Here is a 17,030-nt window from a genome sequence, read left to right on the forward strand (position 1 = left end):
GGCAGCGTTTTCCCACTGCATAAAAACTTGTGGTGGAAAATAGAACAAGTTAAGCATGCATGATTAACCAACCCCACCTCCCTCTGTCCTGCCTCCTCCTGCCACCCCCCCGATTGGAAAAAAACATGCAACCTGTCAGGTAAGATGCAGCAGAGCTGTCATAATTAGCTGTTAATACCCCAACTAACTGCACTGGTACCTTTGGGAGCTTATCAACGCAGCTAAAAGGAATTTGGCTGCTCCTTGTTAAGAGTTTATTTTTTTATTGAGCTGCAAATAGTGGGAGATGTCTGCTGTTGTCAGTGGCTCAATAACAGGCATAGTTTGGGCACTAATCATAGGTAGGACATGAAAATTAAAAGCCTAAACAATGGTGCAATAAAAAAAATAAGTGTTTCACCTAGAAATCAATTTCTCAACCACATAAATGCAGAACATTAGACACACTTATAGAAAACAACTGATTCATATGTGAATAAAAATGTGCCTGCCTGCATGGACAATGGAGAGCAGTTCAACAAAGAAGTAGTCGTGTTTATATTCTGTAATGAACTGTTCAAGAAAGGCATCAAACTTCTATAAAAAGCCGTAACCCATCTACTCATTGGTTTTTAATAATCGTAAGGTTGTTGTTTTTTTTTATTTAATGTTGCATACAGGAAACACATGCATACATTTCTACTATTTCACCCAGGATTTTATTACAAATTACGTTCCGTAATTATCCAGAGTTGCTTAAAAGCTTGAAACCCAAAATTAAGACATTTTGCTTATATGTTGCTTATTCTGATATAGTAGTTGCTGCTGAATACATTATTATTTTATTATTTTTATTATTTTATCTTTCAAACCACAATTTGCATCCAAATTGAGACAATTTACTCAATTTATCAGTCAAATTCCAGCTGCCTGTCGTCTGTAGCATCCATATAGGTGATGCAGTTTACACACTAAGCACTAGATGCTATTAAAGGCTTCTGATATTATCCTTGGAGGTAAATGTATATGTATACTCCACAAGTCCTATAATAACACAAAAAAAGGTCTGGTATGATGCAGATTAGCACCACCCGTCCATAAAGGTTTAATCTTGAGTATTTTGGTGAGTCCATATAGAGATTATCTATAGATTATGAAACCATCAAAACAAGACATTGACCTCAAAATTGCAAAATTTTCATGGATCTCAATCTATAAAATGCATAATTGATTTCTTTTACTGGTTCCAAATTTCAATTTTGCTGATTTATAATATGAATTAGGGCTGCAGCTAAAGATTATTTTGCAAATCGATTAATCTGTCAATTATTTTTTTGATTAATAATCGGATAGCCAAAGATTATTTAAAGACTTTTTACAAAATTAAACCAGGCAAAACTAAAACTTTTTCACTTGCGGAGTTCTGGATAGAGCATATTTACAGACTTAAATGCAAAATGTTTACGTATTTGTTTTTACAAATTTGGTATAATTATTGCTCTAAGTGGGTTGCTCTGGCAGCTAAAGGCATATTTTACTGTCTCTACACTCCAGTTAACAATTAATAAGTTGATGATTATCTAAATAATCAATTAATCCAATAAATTGTTTCAGATATGGAAAGCATCAAAATATAAATTCAGTTTAATCTAATGCAGGAGGACAGATATTGCAAATTAGCTGAGGCCAGTGGGAAAACCTAAAGTAGTGACCACTGACCCCATGACCTACATGTTGTTGGCACCATTGCAGAAAAGTAATAAGATATATATAAACCAAAGGAGAACTTTTTGAAATCTTAAAGCTTTGACAAGTATCTGATAGATCATTTTTTAATTTACATGATATGAGTTTAAATTAAACTTCTAGGGTAGCATTGAAAAATTTCTTACTCTAAATGTAAGGAGATTTTACATTAATATTAACAGGCTTAACATTATCTTACTGCAAACATCCTCAAAAAGATAATATTTTTATATCAATTTCTCAAATATAAAGTCTTTAGCATATTTAACTTTCATACCTTTAATAAAGCTGTGCTTTTGATCATTTCTAAACAAGCCAAACATGTTTTCTTGGCAAATCAAGTCTCCTTAAGTATGGATAAATTTTTTTAAGCCAAGGCTGCTTTACATATGCCTGTAGAGAATCATATTTAGATCCGTCTCGTAAAAAAGTAACATGTTTTTATTTTTCCATTGGACAGCAGTCATGTACAGATTAAAAGCAGGGAAAGATCTAAGGCTGTCAGAAATATTAGCAGACAACTTCTCAACACCAGCAGTGAGCAATGATAAGGAGATCCTTGGTTTCTGACCTGTGGGCTAAACAAAATCCACTTAGAGCCTCATTTTGATGGATTTACATAAAATATGTCACTGACTCACAAAAGTTGAAGTGCTGCAAAGTTTTCCTGTGATAATCCAAATATGTTAAGCCCAACACAAACATCGTGAAGGAGCCTCACAGTGATGCTGTGAGGGTGAACGTTAAAGCCAGTCAGGATTAATGAGCATCATATAGAAACATTAATTAATCAGTGTTTCTTTTTTTTTTTTTTTTTGCTAAAGTTTTCCTGTGAGGGAAAGGAAGCTGTTTTCAGGTGATCTGAAGGAGGTCCAGCTGAGCTCTTTTCAGGGTTTCTAACTTGACCTTTGAGTTCGGCTCTATTTTTTGTCAGCAGCTGTTTCATTTTCTCCCTCACAGCTTGTTTGGACGACTCCTGCTTTTCGTTCTCCTTTCAGATCGCCATGTTACCATGGTGATAACAGAAAGTTTGTTAATCATCGCCTGTTTGTCTCACTGGCATCTATGAACTCTAAAGGTCATTGTCATAGTCTGTTCTGAGGAAAACTTTACTGCGCTGTTATATTGTTGTTTCAAAGCTGTTAGGATGATCAACAGTTTCCCAATTCACACATAAACACTGAATTAATGAAAGGATTTACTCTGCTTTGCTGCCTTTACACACAGATGAACTGGAGCAGCAAGCTGCAATTCTGAACCGAAGGATGTTTGATACGATATTCCAACTTCACCTCGTCTGGGAGGGATTCCTCACATGGTTTAGGATCCTTTCTGAAGTTACTGGGTCTAAGTCATCCCAAAAATGCCTTTGCTCTGAGGTTTTGGTAATCCATGCCTTGATGGATCTCACTTTGTGCCTTCATTTATGCTAAAACAGGAAGGGGCCGTCCACAAACTGTCCTCACAAATGTCTAGAAGTCCCTTTAGCTGGAACTAAAGCTCCAAGCTCAACTGGAGAAGCAGCCTTTTATGCTTTTATGCATTTAAACAGGCCTCTATGCATTGTTTTTAAGGTAATCTGAAGACCACCTGAGGTTCGGAGGTCTGTGGTAATCCCTCTGTGCACCTTGGCTTTGTTTTTACATGGCCTAAAGTCAACACTACCTTCCAAGTATAAAAAATGCTTTTGTCTTAAGTTTAGGATTTTATTTCTTTCATCTTCCAAGAAAAGATACAAAACTTTCTTTCATTTTTTATCAAAGAAATCTTCCAATTTATATCCAGAATAAAATTTTCATGGCTTGCTGTTTATTTTTGGATAAAGACCCAGATGAAAAGGCACACAGACCCTCCTTCATATATATATATATCTGTTTCGATCTCTTGAAATAAGATATGAATGTTTCATCCCATCGTCAAATGTTTTCTGTATTTCTTTAGAATATTTCAATATCTAACATTTTTACATTAAGTTCCAAATTATTAAGGCATTGTAGAGCAGTGTTGGAGTTTCTGTAGGTGTTGCAGTAGCTTGAATTACTAACCCTTGAATTTCATTGCCATTATGCCAATGAAGGCTTTCCTTCTACCAAAGGGTATTCATAAATGGTAACAGGGCCTTTACTGTTGGATAGTTAAACATATATTTAAAAAAGTTGAAATCATAAAAACGTATTTTGAAGATAAAGAATTTCTGTGCATTTCCATTTTAATTCAAACTGCTACCACTGCCAGAGCCCTGTAAAATGAACGCAAATGGGCATGTATCTGCAGAAACGGTTAGAAACCGACTCCATGAGGATGGTATGAGGGCCCGACGTCAACACCAGGATTGCAGGACAATGTTAGATCTCATGTGGATGGAGTATGTCAGCAGTAACTGCAAGATGAAGGCATTGGAGCTATGGGCGGGGCCACTAGTTCTCCAGACCTGAATCCGACTGAGCACATCTGGGGCATCATGTATTGATCCATCCCCCAACATCACATTGCAGCACAGACTTCCCAGGAAGTTGGTCGATGCTTTAGTCCAGGTCTAGGAGGACATTGTCTGCAACCTCATCAGGAGCATGTCCAGGCGTTGTAGGGAGGTCCTACTATGGAGGACTGACTCTGCCATATATAGAAATAAATACAGAAATAAATAAATGCTCAATAAATAAATAAGCATAAAATTAATTGCCACCAAAAATACAATAAACAAAAAAATGTAAGTAGAAATAAAATTATACAGTCAGACATAAATGCATAAAACTCTTTTAATTAGCTTCTTTATTTATTTACCTTTGTAATATTAACCTTATTTTTTTGTCCTTTATAATCTTCAACTTTTATATTTTAATTACTTATATTTTAAAGTATTTATTTATGTGCATGTTATAATATTTTTGTCTGTTTTATTCTTCGTTTGTATTTTTTTTCCCTAATTATTTCTTCGCCGCTATTTATTTCTGCCCGCCCTTTTTAAAAAGAGTTATATACATTTATGTCACACTGTATAATTTGATTTCTACTTACATTTATTTGTTAATTGTATTTTTGGTGGCAATTAATTGTAAGCTTATTTATTTATTGAGCATTTATTTATTTTTATATATGGCAGAGTCAGTGGAGGGAACTAACAATACTGAGCCTCATTTTGACCTGTTTTAAGGACATTACATCAAAACTGGATCAGCTTGTAGTGTTTATCCACTTTAATTTTGTATGTGACTTCAAATTCAGGCCTCCACTGGTTAATAGGTTTGATTTCCATTGAGGATTTTTGTGATTTTGTTATCAGCACATTCCTCTTTGTACAGAACAAAGTATTCAATGAGAATATTTCATTCATTCAGATATAGGATGTGTTATTTGAGTGTTCCCTTTATTTTTTGATCAGTGCTATATAGGTTATATAGATCTATATCGGAAAAAAAAACTATATATTTTAAAATGCATGCAGGGTGTAAGAAAACTATTCGAGCAAATACAGTTTTTTTTACAGTACCGGCAAGAATTTAAACCAACTTTCACCCCTGGGAAGCCTGTATGTGATGGTACAGATGTTATGCACTAGTGCATAACATCTGTACCATCGCTCAAACAAGCTTACTTTCTAAAAGAAGATTTGCAATTTTTCCACTATGTCAGACTCGCCACTGGTAAGTAAAAATGGGGAGGTTGGACGACCTTACGTAAATATATCACCAGAATGATTGACAATTAGGAGGACCACTTATTTTGATGATCCACCCAGAAAAATAACACCCTCCACTATACCTTTAAGAGGCTGCCTGCTAAAAGGCCATAATCAGATATTTTAGTGGAAAGAAAAATCCTTCATGGGTTTGTGAAACAAAAAAAAAAATACAAATACTAGAAAAACACTTGTTGAGCACAGACCTGCACCAAGCGGGAACCTTTTCCCTTATTGTGACCTACACCCATAACTAAAACTCATACATGATCTGGATCATTACCAAAATTTACATGAGCTGTTCCTTGGCATGAAATGCACCTCTGGTTAAAACAAACAAACAAACAAACAAACAAACCAAAAAACTTAAAATTCTATCAATTGATTCTGCAAATAAGCAGACAACAATCCCTTTTCTTGTGTTTTTGCTTCAGTAAAGAGGTTTTCAATACTCACTGCTGCCACCCGCTGGTTGAGTGGGGAACTGTTCTGCCAAATATCAGTATCTCACACAATCAGAGAATAATTTAAAAATTCCTGCATCCAGATTATGATCTGGATCATCACTAAAATATTATGGATCATTCTTTGACATGAGGGACACCTATGGTAATTTTTTATTTATTTAAATCCATCCATAACTTTTAAAGTTATCCTTTTACACAGGCAGACACACAAACTGAACACCGCCCATATTGTATAACCTACCAATAGATAGTTTAATCCCTGTGTTATCACTGTGCTTGATAGGCCCAATCTAATCCTAATAGAGTCTATGGAGGATTATCAACCGAATGAGGAGACATGCAGCTCAGCAATGCAGATAAACTGAACCCTGCTGTTAAAGCTACTATGGTTACCTGAAGGCAGACCTCAACGCCATGCTGCAAGGATACATTAAAAACATCAAATAGTAATAAACACATCTATAGGAAGGTGCAGGGATATTTTCTTAAAGGAAAAAACATATATATATATATATATATATATATAAATAAAAGTTTTCTGTTATATTAAGCAATTCTCAAAATGTCAGGGAAACTTTTCATGAATTGTTCGCTATAATCATCAAAAACTAAATCAGCTTCACTTTTAAGACACACAATAAAATATATTAACCTTTTAACAACACTTTTTGTTTAGATGAATCTATTTGACTCAACAAAAGAAGTTAATTACTAAGAACCAAATAAAAGAGACTGCACAGAAGGTTGTAATCTCCCAATTTATTCTTTTTCTTTTATGAACATCCAGCACCGGGTTTGTGTGCGTGCGTCAGCTGCAAGATCAAGAAACTGTATGACACTGGAAAATAAAACAGAAGAGAGAAGCTTACAGCCTGTTGTTTCTACTGTGAGATCTTTAAGGGGCTTGGTTATTCTAACCAAAGTTCAACACCATATACATAAATATACAACACTGTTCTTCCACAGTGATAATTATAAACACAGCGAAGCTTTAACCCACAGAAAATGCAGAAAGTAGTTCTTCTGTTTGGCCACTGTGTAAATTCCGGCTACTTTTGTGATAAATTCATTTCATTTTTTTCCACCATGTTCACTGTATGTGATGAACCTCTGCAGAAACACACAAACTCTTTATAGGAAAATATGCCCACTGCATGGGCATGTAACACGTCCCTTCTTTAAAATACTTTAACATCTTTTATTGACATATAGTCTCTATTCCAGGGTAAATGAAACCAAATTCCGATCTATTATAAGATGGGGCAAAAATAAATAAAACCGAGAGAGAGAGAGAGAGAAGGAAAGATAGGAGAGACGGTGAGACGGACAGAAAGCTTGTCGGAGTGAGTTCTGCCTCTTCCCGCCGATCAGGTTAAGTGGGAGTGACCTTGTGGCAGGCTGGCCAATCACGTGAGAATCCAGGCCAATCGGATCTCGTCAGTGTGAGGTCTGTGCCTGCTGCTGTTTGATGGCACTACAGTCTGATCACAACAGCATGGTGACCGGTTTCTCCAGGAGCTTTCTGAACTCTGCGAGCCACTGTGCCCCGACGGCTCCGTCCACCACCCGGTGGTCGCAGCTTAGCGTTACCGACATCATGTTGGATACGTCAAACCTGGGGAAAAAAAGCAAACGTGCCGTCAGTTAGCTGTGACGTACCGGCTTCTCCCTGCTCATTTCATCTGGACGGCTGTTGCCATGACGCTCACCCTTTCTCATTATCAGCAGGCATCAGTCTTTTCTCAGAGCCTCCGACGGCGAGGATACAGGCCTGAGGCGGGTTGATGATCGCTGAGAAATTCTTGATTCCAAACATTCCTAAATTGGAGATTGTGAACGTTCCTCCCTGAAAACCAACAGAAAAACAAATGTCAGTTACTAAACACAATAAGTAGTGATTAATCTGTAAGCTTCTAGCAGGTGAGGTGGTGTAACCTGGAACTCATGAGGCTGCAGTTTGCCCTCCCTGGCTTTGGCAGCGAGAGCCGCCACGTCAGAGCTGATGGCGACGAGGCCTTTGATGTGGGCGTTGAACACGATAGGCGTGATCAGACCGTTGGCTGTGCTCACTGCCACACTAACATCCACCACGTGGTTCCTGTAAAAAACAATCAGCTAATTATGATATAATCATAAGGATATGTTCTGAGCTGAGAGGGGATTTAAAGCATGAGCGCCCTCTGCTGACTCAAATCTAAAGCTGCAATATCCAAGTGGTACATTATCTCATTCTCATTATTTTCATAGCTTTCTGATCATTAGATAAAAATGCATAAAACATTAAACTGAAAATTCTCAAGAGTTATTCAAGCATTTATTACATAAACAGCAAGAAAAATGTTATTAGGAAAGAGCTGACTGAAAATATTTAACATGTAGAGTCATTTTGATGAGCTCTCCTTTTGTATTTATGTTTAGGCCCAAGATTCTGTCAAACTGAGATACTAGATCAGTGGCAGCAGCAATGATTTAGGTCTAGTTTCACTTGTTCAAAAGACTTGTTTTTAAAATAGCTTCTCAACCTGAGATACAGAAAATGTCACTTTGTGAACCACTCCTTTATTGAGTGCATCTTGCCAATTGTCTATCAGTGTTGCTTCCTAAGTGGAAAGTTTGGTTTTACAGAAGTTTGATTGATATGTTCTGTACATGTCCCCTTTATTGTTTAGCAGTGTATAATTACAATAACTCCATTCTTTGGGTAGATTATTGTTTTTTTCCTTTAAGATATAATAAGAGAATAAGATACTTTACTGTTTTTATTATTAGTGGCTTCTTAATTTGTTTCGATTTAGGTCAAGGGAGATTTGACTAAAATGTGATTTCAACAAAATCACGTCTGAGTCAGAAGACGACGCCTACAACTTAACTCCAATGTGCTGCCAGTTTGAACTGGTTTCTACTTACTGGCGGATGACTGTGTCCAGCCAGGAGGAGTTGCACTCAGGAACCTTGAGGCAGGCCAGAGCGCTGGCTTTGATGATAAAGTCATTCACACTAAGCTTGATATTCTGAGCTTTCACCTCCTGCAGAGAGGGGACAGCTTGTTTATTTGCTCATTTTAACAGTGAGTTAATACGCTGAATGAAAAGTTACCGTGCATGACGGCTTACATGCACCACTAACCTCATTGAGCTCTTTTCGAAGTTCAAGCACTTGGTCCATGTTAACATCTACAGACAGATAATAGTGGGGGATGGTTTGCTTGGACTGCATCAACCTCTGAGCGATGACCTGGAGGACAGATGGATACACGCACCTCAGCTTTGATCCATAATTCATAGCAGAGACAGAAAAAGAGGCATGCACATCCAGTATGTTCTGATAAAAATTGTGCCCATCTGCAAGGCAAAATGTGGAAGCTTAGGTCAAAGATAACAGAGCATCGGTCCTCAGGATGTTTACTTCAAAGCTCTGAATGCAGCCGGCTGAGAAGGAGGCAGCCATAAAGCCTGACTGCCGGCAGAGAGGAAAGTCATTACAGAGGGAGCAGTAGTCAGGTGTTACCACTGCATGGTGAGTGTGTGTGTATATGCTCTCACCTTGCGGATGTTGCTGATAGGGATGTCGGTAAAGGTGCCAGCTGGAGCAGCCGGAGTTGCAGCAGGTGCAGGAGCAGCTCTGGCAGCTGCTGAGCTGGGAGCTGCAGCCTGTCAGTGCAGAGAATTGCTTTTAGCATAAAAACACCAGGGCTCATTAGGTACAATCGCTTATTTTTAAACATAGAGTTTACAGTCAAAATAAATAAGATTACTTAGTCCAAATGTCTTAAATCAGAGCACAAATTACAGCACTGCCAGGAGTTTATAGAGACAAACCTACAGTTTTTTTTTAAAACTATTTTCCAAGGGTAGAAGTCGGGGACCCGAGGAAGGAGAAATTCGGTCCTCTAAACAAAATCACTGAAGAGTCACAAATGCAACAGGACCCTTATATAGCTTGGAAATATATATTTATCTAAATACATTTTTATGAGTAAAACAAACCCAATTAATTTTATTTCCTCCTTTTCATTCTCATATAAAGATATCAAACTAAAATCAAGACAAATGGCACAAAAAAGACTAAAGTAAACATTGTGTATATTTGTTTGTTATCACCTGTTTAATGCATAAAGCATTTCTTCACCTTTAAATGGTTTTAGTATTTTGTTGCTGCTTCATGTGGGCCCAGAGGTGCAAAGTAACAGAGCGTTTTCTGCTTTAGGGCAAACAGGCTGAGCCTGAGGTGTTATTTGGGCTAACTATACTCACTGCTAACATAAGATGCTAACAACGGTTTGAAATAAAAACATTGTTATTTTCCCCACTTTCTTCGCCCCGACAATAAACCCAGTTTGATCAATAACTGATTACTGCATGCAGGTATAGATTTTTGTTTAAACATTTTTTCAGTAGATCCTTATATTAGAATAAATGAAAATTCACAATCAACAAAGAAAAAGCTTGGCTCTACTCACAGGAGTAACCTTTGGTGGAACAAAGCTCTCAATGTCTTTTCTAGTGATGCGTCCATCAGGACCAGATCCTGAGTGAAAAAGGCAGTAACTCGATTACTTTTCTTCTATAACAGACTTAAAGAAGCCTAATGTTTGTTCTGACACATTTCCTAGGTTACCTACCGCTGACCTGTGCCAGGTCAATGCCTTTCTCAGCAGCAAGCTTCTTGGCTAGAGGGCTGGCAAACACACGGCCCTTCCTCGGTGCTGCTGGAGCGGCTGCAGCTGGAGCAGCACTGGGAGCTGGAGCCTACAACAGGAACACAAAAAAGCCAGAACTAGAAGTTAGTTTTTGGAAAGGTGAATAAATTGCACAACAATAAAAAAAAATTCAGCTAAAAAACAGAAAAAAAGAATCGACTCATTTTTGATTGTACCTGCTAATCTGACACCAAACACCTTCTATCGATAAGAAAGGTGGATGAAAAGATAAAACTGCTAGTTTTGAGATATGATTGCATGGAAGCATAAAATAATCTGCTAACGCGATCTTATGTCAAACTGGCAGATTGTTATTGTCCTGCTTCATTAACTAAGTGCTTTTCTGCCACGTCCGCAACCTCCTAATTGACTTCTTGGAACAAAAGTGTCTGATTCTGTGTTAGTGAAAGCCCCACCGTTACAGGAGTGGGAGTGGGAGCAGGAGGTGGTGTGGATACGTCCCCCACCCCGGTCTCAACGTAATCCTTGAAGGCAGCGATGTCAGATTCTTTTTCTACTATGATGCAGAGCGGCGTCCCCAGAGGAACGTCCCGAGTTCCCTCTGATACCATGATTTTAGCCAGATAACCTTCCTCCTGGACCTCAAAGCCTGCACAGAAACACAAGGTGAAATGTTTCTTTTAATGCATTTTAAAATTAAATTAAGGTTACTGGAAAAACTATTTTGTTAAATGCATGAGCTAAAACCAATCCAACTTGTTTGCATCTAGCTCAGTTTGGACCTACCGATAGTTGCCTTGTCAGTTTCGATCTCAGCCAGCAAATCTCCTTCACTCAACTTTTCTCCCACCTTTTTCTCCCAGCGCTGCACTGTTCCCATCGTCATGGTCGGAGAGAGAGCAGGAAGTGCAACCTGCAGCCCAAAACATAGATACACATGTTAGATGCAATAGGTCAGAAGAAGCACGGCTCACATTGTAATAAAACACAACAGAACACTCTGACTTTTATCCGTGCTTCAAGATTCAACAACAAACTCAGCTGATGTCAACATATAGAGTTTTGTTTTCAGTCTTTAAAACAGAGGAAACAGATGGATAAATACAAGATGAGAATAAAAAAACAGACTAGTATTATGCTTAAATGGTTTTATATCAGCTTCTCTTTTAATGCTTTATTATCCATTCTGGTCATTTCAAAGCAAAGGAAACTAAAAACCAGATCCGATCCACTCATCTCTCACCCTGTGTCACACAGCAAACACAAACTTCAATGTATTTCAGCTGATTTTATTTGATAAACCAACTGTGAACACAGAAATCTCACAGGTGTGTGTTTCTAATCTTTGGCTTTAACAGGTTCAATCATCTAATTAACGATAAACAGCTTCCATTTCCAAATATAATAATGGGTGATCAGCATTCTCACTGTGGGTCAATAACAGCTCTACTTAATTTTTTTTTTTTTTTTTTTTTTAAGTAAAGATTTCTAATCGGAAATAAATACAGTTTATTGCCATTAGTTTTCAACATATTGCCAAAAGACAAGTACTCACATATAAAAAAATATTTTTTTCAAATAAACTCAAAATATTCCAAGTGTTTCCTGACAAATATCTTTAAAGTAGCCTTTTTATTTGACCCTTTAAAAGTAAAACATCCTTAGATGAGCAGACTAACACCACAATAGTTCAGCGCTGATGCATCTATAAGCCTAAAGCCTATGCTGAATGAGCATCTGGTCAGATTGTTGTGATGGATGTGATGACAAGCTTGTCCATGTTGAATGGTTTTGACCTAAGCATTAGATTCTACATGGATTATGTGGATACTGGGAAACTACCAGCATCCAGGTCAATTCATTGTCATGGCAGTGTCATTATAAAAGTCTTAATTGCCTCTTTAACAACAATTTTCTTCTCTCTACTTTTCCATTAAGGCCAGAATTAGAGTGTCAATAAATAAAAGCCTCCATCTGTCCAGAGCCTCTATAGACTTCATAGCTCTGTAATAATGATGTCCCACTCTGATATAAATAAAGGCCTAAACAAGGGTTGGCGCCTTTCAAACATATGAATTAGTCCCAGTCAGCTTTTTTCACACTAAACCCGACAATGCTGGAAATGGAGGTACCTCCCCTCACCTGCAGGTGGCAGTAAAGCTTTACCTGATCAAGCTGAGCTCTAAAGAATTTCATTAAAAAATGGCATATGTTTCAGCTGGTTAGCGATAACAGACCAACATTGGCTTTGAGACCGGTGATTGTTACAGTTGTTAGTAGTACAGCTGGGCGGAGTATGGACTGCTGCTAGGCATCGCGTCGCTACAAAAGTTACTCAGTAATGTAATAGGTTTGTTCACACTGAAGCCATCGCACTAAAGTGGGTGTGATAGTGCCAGTAAATTACCGGGTAAGGTTGTAAGTGTGACAGGAGCTCACTACGATTCCCGGCTTTGTGTGAATCTATCCAATAAAATCCATTCAAACTTATCAGGTTGTAAAATCTCAAAAGATATCAACCAAGAATCCACCATAATAACTCTTCAGCCAATAATAAACCAAGCTGCGACTGTAAACACAGCTTACAAGTCACTTCTGCACTCATGTTAGTAGAAACCTGATGGTATTTGATGTTGGAGTACACCTGCCTTCATGTGTGGGGGGTAGGAGGAGCCCGGTTGTGCGGGTGGCGGAGGAGTGCCAGCAGCAGGTGAGGGAGGAGGAGGAGCAGAGGAAGGAGCAGCACCAGCCGATTTAACAGAGTCCAATGTTAGATCCTTAAAGGCCGGGATAAGGTCTGGGCTGCAAAGGAAAATGTACAGTTTTTTTTTTTTTTTGTTGCTTAAATCCTAATTTGATCATTGGTCAGTTTCTTTATAGCTCATAATTTTTACTCCATCAATATAAGCAAAGAACACGGACCTGTCCACCGTGATGCAGATTAATGATCCAACGCTGACGTCTCTGGTGCCTTCAGGAACCAGGATCTTTGCTAGATAGCACTCCTCCAGTATCTCAAAGCCTACAGTGGCCTTATCCGTCTCTACCTGCCGACACAGGAGGTTAAGATTAAAGTGAAGAATGTAGAGTTGACTTTTTTTTATTTTACATTCATAAAGTAAAGCAAGTGCTAACCTCAGCTATAAGGTCCCCCTCGTTGATTTTATCCCCCTCCTTCTTCTCCCAACGAGCGATCGTCCCCGTCTGCATGGTGGGCGACAGAGCAGGAAGCGCCACCTGAGCAAAAAAAAACCAAAACAAAACAGGTCATCTAAAACAGGCAAAAGAAATCATGTTACATCAACAGAGGATTTGTAAATAATGTCAGCTGTTGTGGGCAGAGTTGCTGCGTCATCATCGCCTCATTTTACTGTTCAATAAAATGCCTCACATGCCAGATTTCATCATATCTGTATGGTTGCTACTGAGGTCAAGTGACATCAGGTAGCAGAGATAAGAAAGAGCTTCTAGCTCTTCCTCACATATGTGAATAGGGGGATTTATTAAAATAAATCGGAATTATAAAATTTAGCAAAATAAAAGGATTTATCAAAAGAAAACATGAAAGGCAATAAAACGGAACCTGAAAACTGAACAGAGGTCTGGAATATTCTCTTATCAACAAAATATTTCACTATGAAGTTTGACTGATTAAAAAGCAGATGCTGCTGAGCCATTAAGGAACGAGAGACTAAAGAGCTTTCATACACTTCCACTCCTCCCGCTACAGGAAACACAAATATTTGTATCATCTGATTTTACCCTACAGCCCTATCTCCGTCATTATGTGTACAAGAAACAGCTGATGCAAACATTTCCTGTAAAGACTGAAAACAAATACCCGTGTTTAAACTGAACTCCTCCTGAACAGAAGATTTTTATGTTTATGATTATGCATTTAGCAGACGCTTTTATCCAAAACGACTTGCAAATGAGATAGGCATTAGCAAGGATCTTGCTTAAGGACCCAAACTGGCAGCTCATTTTTCCCAGCAGGGATTCGAACCAGGGTCTCCTCTGTGCAAATCAGGTGACTTATCTCTGCTTCTGTCTCCTTGAACCCAAATTCAGCCTCAGCAAATGCCTGCTCACAGTGAGCCTGGTTCTGCTGGAGGTTTCTTCCTGTTAAAGTGGAGTTTTTCCTCTCCACTGTCACTACAAGCATGCTTTGTGTGAGGGATTGCATCCGAGTCAGAGTCGAAGCAATCAACTGGTTTTCCTTAGATAGAAAACTTCTAATCAATCTCACTGTATGATCTGGTGAACTGTAAAGTGCCTTGAGATTGCATGTGTTGTGAATTGGCTCTCTATAAAAAAAAACTGAAACTGAAATTTACCATTTGTGTGGTAAGTGATAAGTCACCTCATTTAAAAATGATAAAGACAAAACAGATTCTCCAAATGTTTTTTTTCTTTTTTTGACATACATTGTAACCCAAATGGTGTAAAACGAGACCATACCCAGAACTGTTTCAATCCAACTCCACACCAAGTCCCAGCATGACAACCTAGATTTATAATAACTGATTATTAAAAAAAAACGGAATAATAAATATATGGAATAAAATAAATACATAAACATGTTTTTTTTTTTTTTTTATGAAACAAAGCATCTGACAAGTTAATCAAATGCAAGATATGGTCACTTGCAAAATAAGTGAATACGTCTTGAACCTTTTTACATTTTGTGAAGTAAGAACAAATTTGGGATCTTAAGATAGAGATAAGAGGTGCACCATTTGAGAAGTTGAAGGAACAAATTACCAAGAGGATGAATTTATACACAGGAAACTCTGCATTGATAAGAGATGCAAGCAGAAAGTGTTTGTGGAAAGAAAACCACAAGAAGTCCAGATTTTGGTTTGTCACAAAACCTGTAGGTGACGGAGAAAAACAGTTCTGACCAGATGAGATCCAATTTAAAATAGCTATAAATCATGCAAAGCCATTAACCCATTATTAAACACAGTAATGGCAGAATGATAATGGGGTGGGGTACCATTCCAGCAGAAACAGGAGAGCTGGTTTAATTTTTAGCCGATCTAAAGGTCACAATCTAAAGAAAGTCTGTTGAAGCCTAGAAAAAGAGCTCAGACTGATGAGGTTTCAAACTCTAGCAGGACAGAGACTCTAAACATCCAGATGAAACTACATGGTTGAGTTCAAAGCATATCTATGTGTTGAAGAGCTCAGTTAAAGTTCAAGCTGAAATCCATATGGAGGCAGATGAACATAGCATAATAAAGTACTATGCTTGTTTAAAACCAAACCCTGCAATTAACTGAAATCAGCATCCCCAGAGTGAAAAATGGTGGTGGCAGCCTAATGCTGTGGGGATGCTTTTTATTCAGGATATTAAAAGTTTCACCATCAAGAGGGGTGTATAAAATCCCGTGAAAATCCAGCTTCATAATCCAGATTTAACTAATCGGAACTCCAGTTATCATAGATAAACTCATCCAGGTGTGACATTTGGCTGATGTAGCTGGCAGTTATCAGCTGCTAGCTGCTACTGCGAGCTTCGCTGCTATAGCAACCAGCCGGTCAGGTAACCTTACCTTCTGGTGAGGAGGGAGGCTGTAGAAGCGTTTGCTTTGACAGCCACCAACCAGCTGAGGACACCGCAGGAGGGTTCTGTGACTGAGGTTCGAATTTAAGGACACGACTCGGGAGCCAGCTCCGCAGTGAATTCGCCTCAGGCAGCCGGTGCGAGAGCCGAGCGCGGAAGGCCCCGCCGGGAGGACACGGGGACAGGAGAGCCGGGCGGACGGCCTGAGCCGCAGGATTAAACGAAGCATTTCGCAGCTCTTGGAATACTACACGAGGTTGTTAAATAATTGATTCGCCTCACACCGGCATCAGAAACTATCCTGCACTGAATTTGTCTGTGCCCGAACTCCTTCCTCCTCACTTTCCAATGACCTCCTTCAGTCCAAAACACAACGCTTTACGGCTCAGGCTTGCCGCAGTTTACGACAGTTGCTTTAGAGGACGTGTCGTAAATGATAACCACCAAACTTTTGTATTACATTTATCTCTAAGGCTTAGAATGGAACTAGTATTCGATACTCATATAAAATAAAATAAAAGTAATTTATATACATCGTCACACGTCATGTACTATAAACTGTTGCACACATTTAAGGTCACAGATTACTGTAATACCACCAGTGGGCACATGGTGGCGGTATACATGGCTGTCTCAAGAAAAGCAAAACTATGAAACTGTCACCCTGTACAGCACCTTCCAATGTATTACAATCATTTGGAAACGTCCAGTGCATTTTATTTGGACTTCATATCATAATAACTGGAATAAGTAGAAATTAAAGGTTAATTATTTTAAATTGTCTTTAAAAATGAAATCCAAATCCCCTGTCTTTATTGTTGGCAGTAGCTCACAGTAGACATTTTTGGTTAGTTTTTTTTGCAAAAGTGCTCAAAACCAGTCAGATTAGATGTAAATCAAACTTTTTTTGGATTTACAATATTTTATAAC

At 38.3% G+C, this 17,030-nt stretch overlaps 1 protein-coding gene across 1 annotated transcript; it reads right to left on the bottom strand.

The window, feature by feature from the left end:
* Positions 1–6,599: 6,599 nt before the first annotated feature.
* Positions 6,600–16,481, bottom strand: dlat (dihydrolipoamide S-acetyltransferase). Its single transcript, XM_015382827.1, has 14 exons — positions 16,090–16,481; positions 13,667–13,768; positions 13,454–13,578; positions 13,180–13,333; positions 11,318–11,444; positions 10,987–11,180; positions 10,493–10,619; positions 10,331–10,398; positions 9,414–9,521; positions 8,998–9,105; positions 8,779–8,897; positions 7,807–7,969; positions 7,581–7,717; positions 6,600–7,486 (listed from the first exon to the last, which is right to left on the bottom strand). Exons 1-14 carry the CDS (start codon positions 16,327–16,329, stop codon positions 7,357–7,359), a joined length of 1,902 nt encoding a protein of 633 aa, XP_015238313.1. The 5' UTR covers positions 16,330–16,481; the 3' UTR covers positions 6,600–7,356.
* Positions 16,482–17,030: the final 549 nt, after the last annotated feature.

This window comes from Cyprinodon variegatus, unplaced genomic scaffold (genome assembly GCF_000732505.1).
Source record: "Cyprinodon variegatus isolate N-32 unplaced genomic scaffold, C_variegatus-1.0 Scaffold267, whole genome shotgun sequence".
Lineage (NCBI taxonomy): Eukaryota > Metazoa > Chordata > Actinopteri > Cyprinodontiformes > Cyprinodontidae > Cyprinodon > Cyprinodon variegatus.

Bases quoted from the DNA above. Each gene is read 5' to 3' on its own strand.
- dlat (XM_015382827.1), bottom strand. From the start codon at position 16,329: ATGCTTCGTTTAATCCTGCGGCTCAGGCCGTCCGCCCGGCTCTCCTGT. The intron at 13,334-13,453 runs GTCCGTGTTCTT...TTTCCTTTGCAG, and splicing joins ATCTGCATCACGGTGGACAG to CCCAGACCTTATCCCGGCCT. The intron at 7,487-7,580 runs GTGAGCGTCATG...TTTTTTCCCCAG, and splicing joins CCTGCTGATAATGAGAAAGG to GTTTGACGTATCCAACATGA.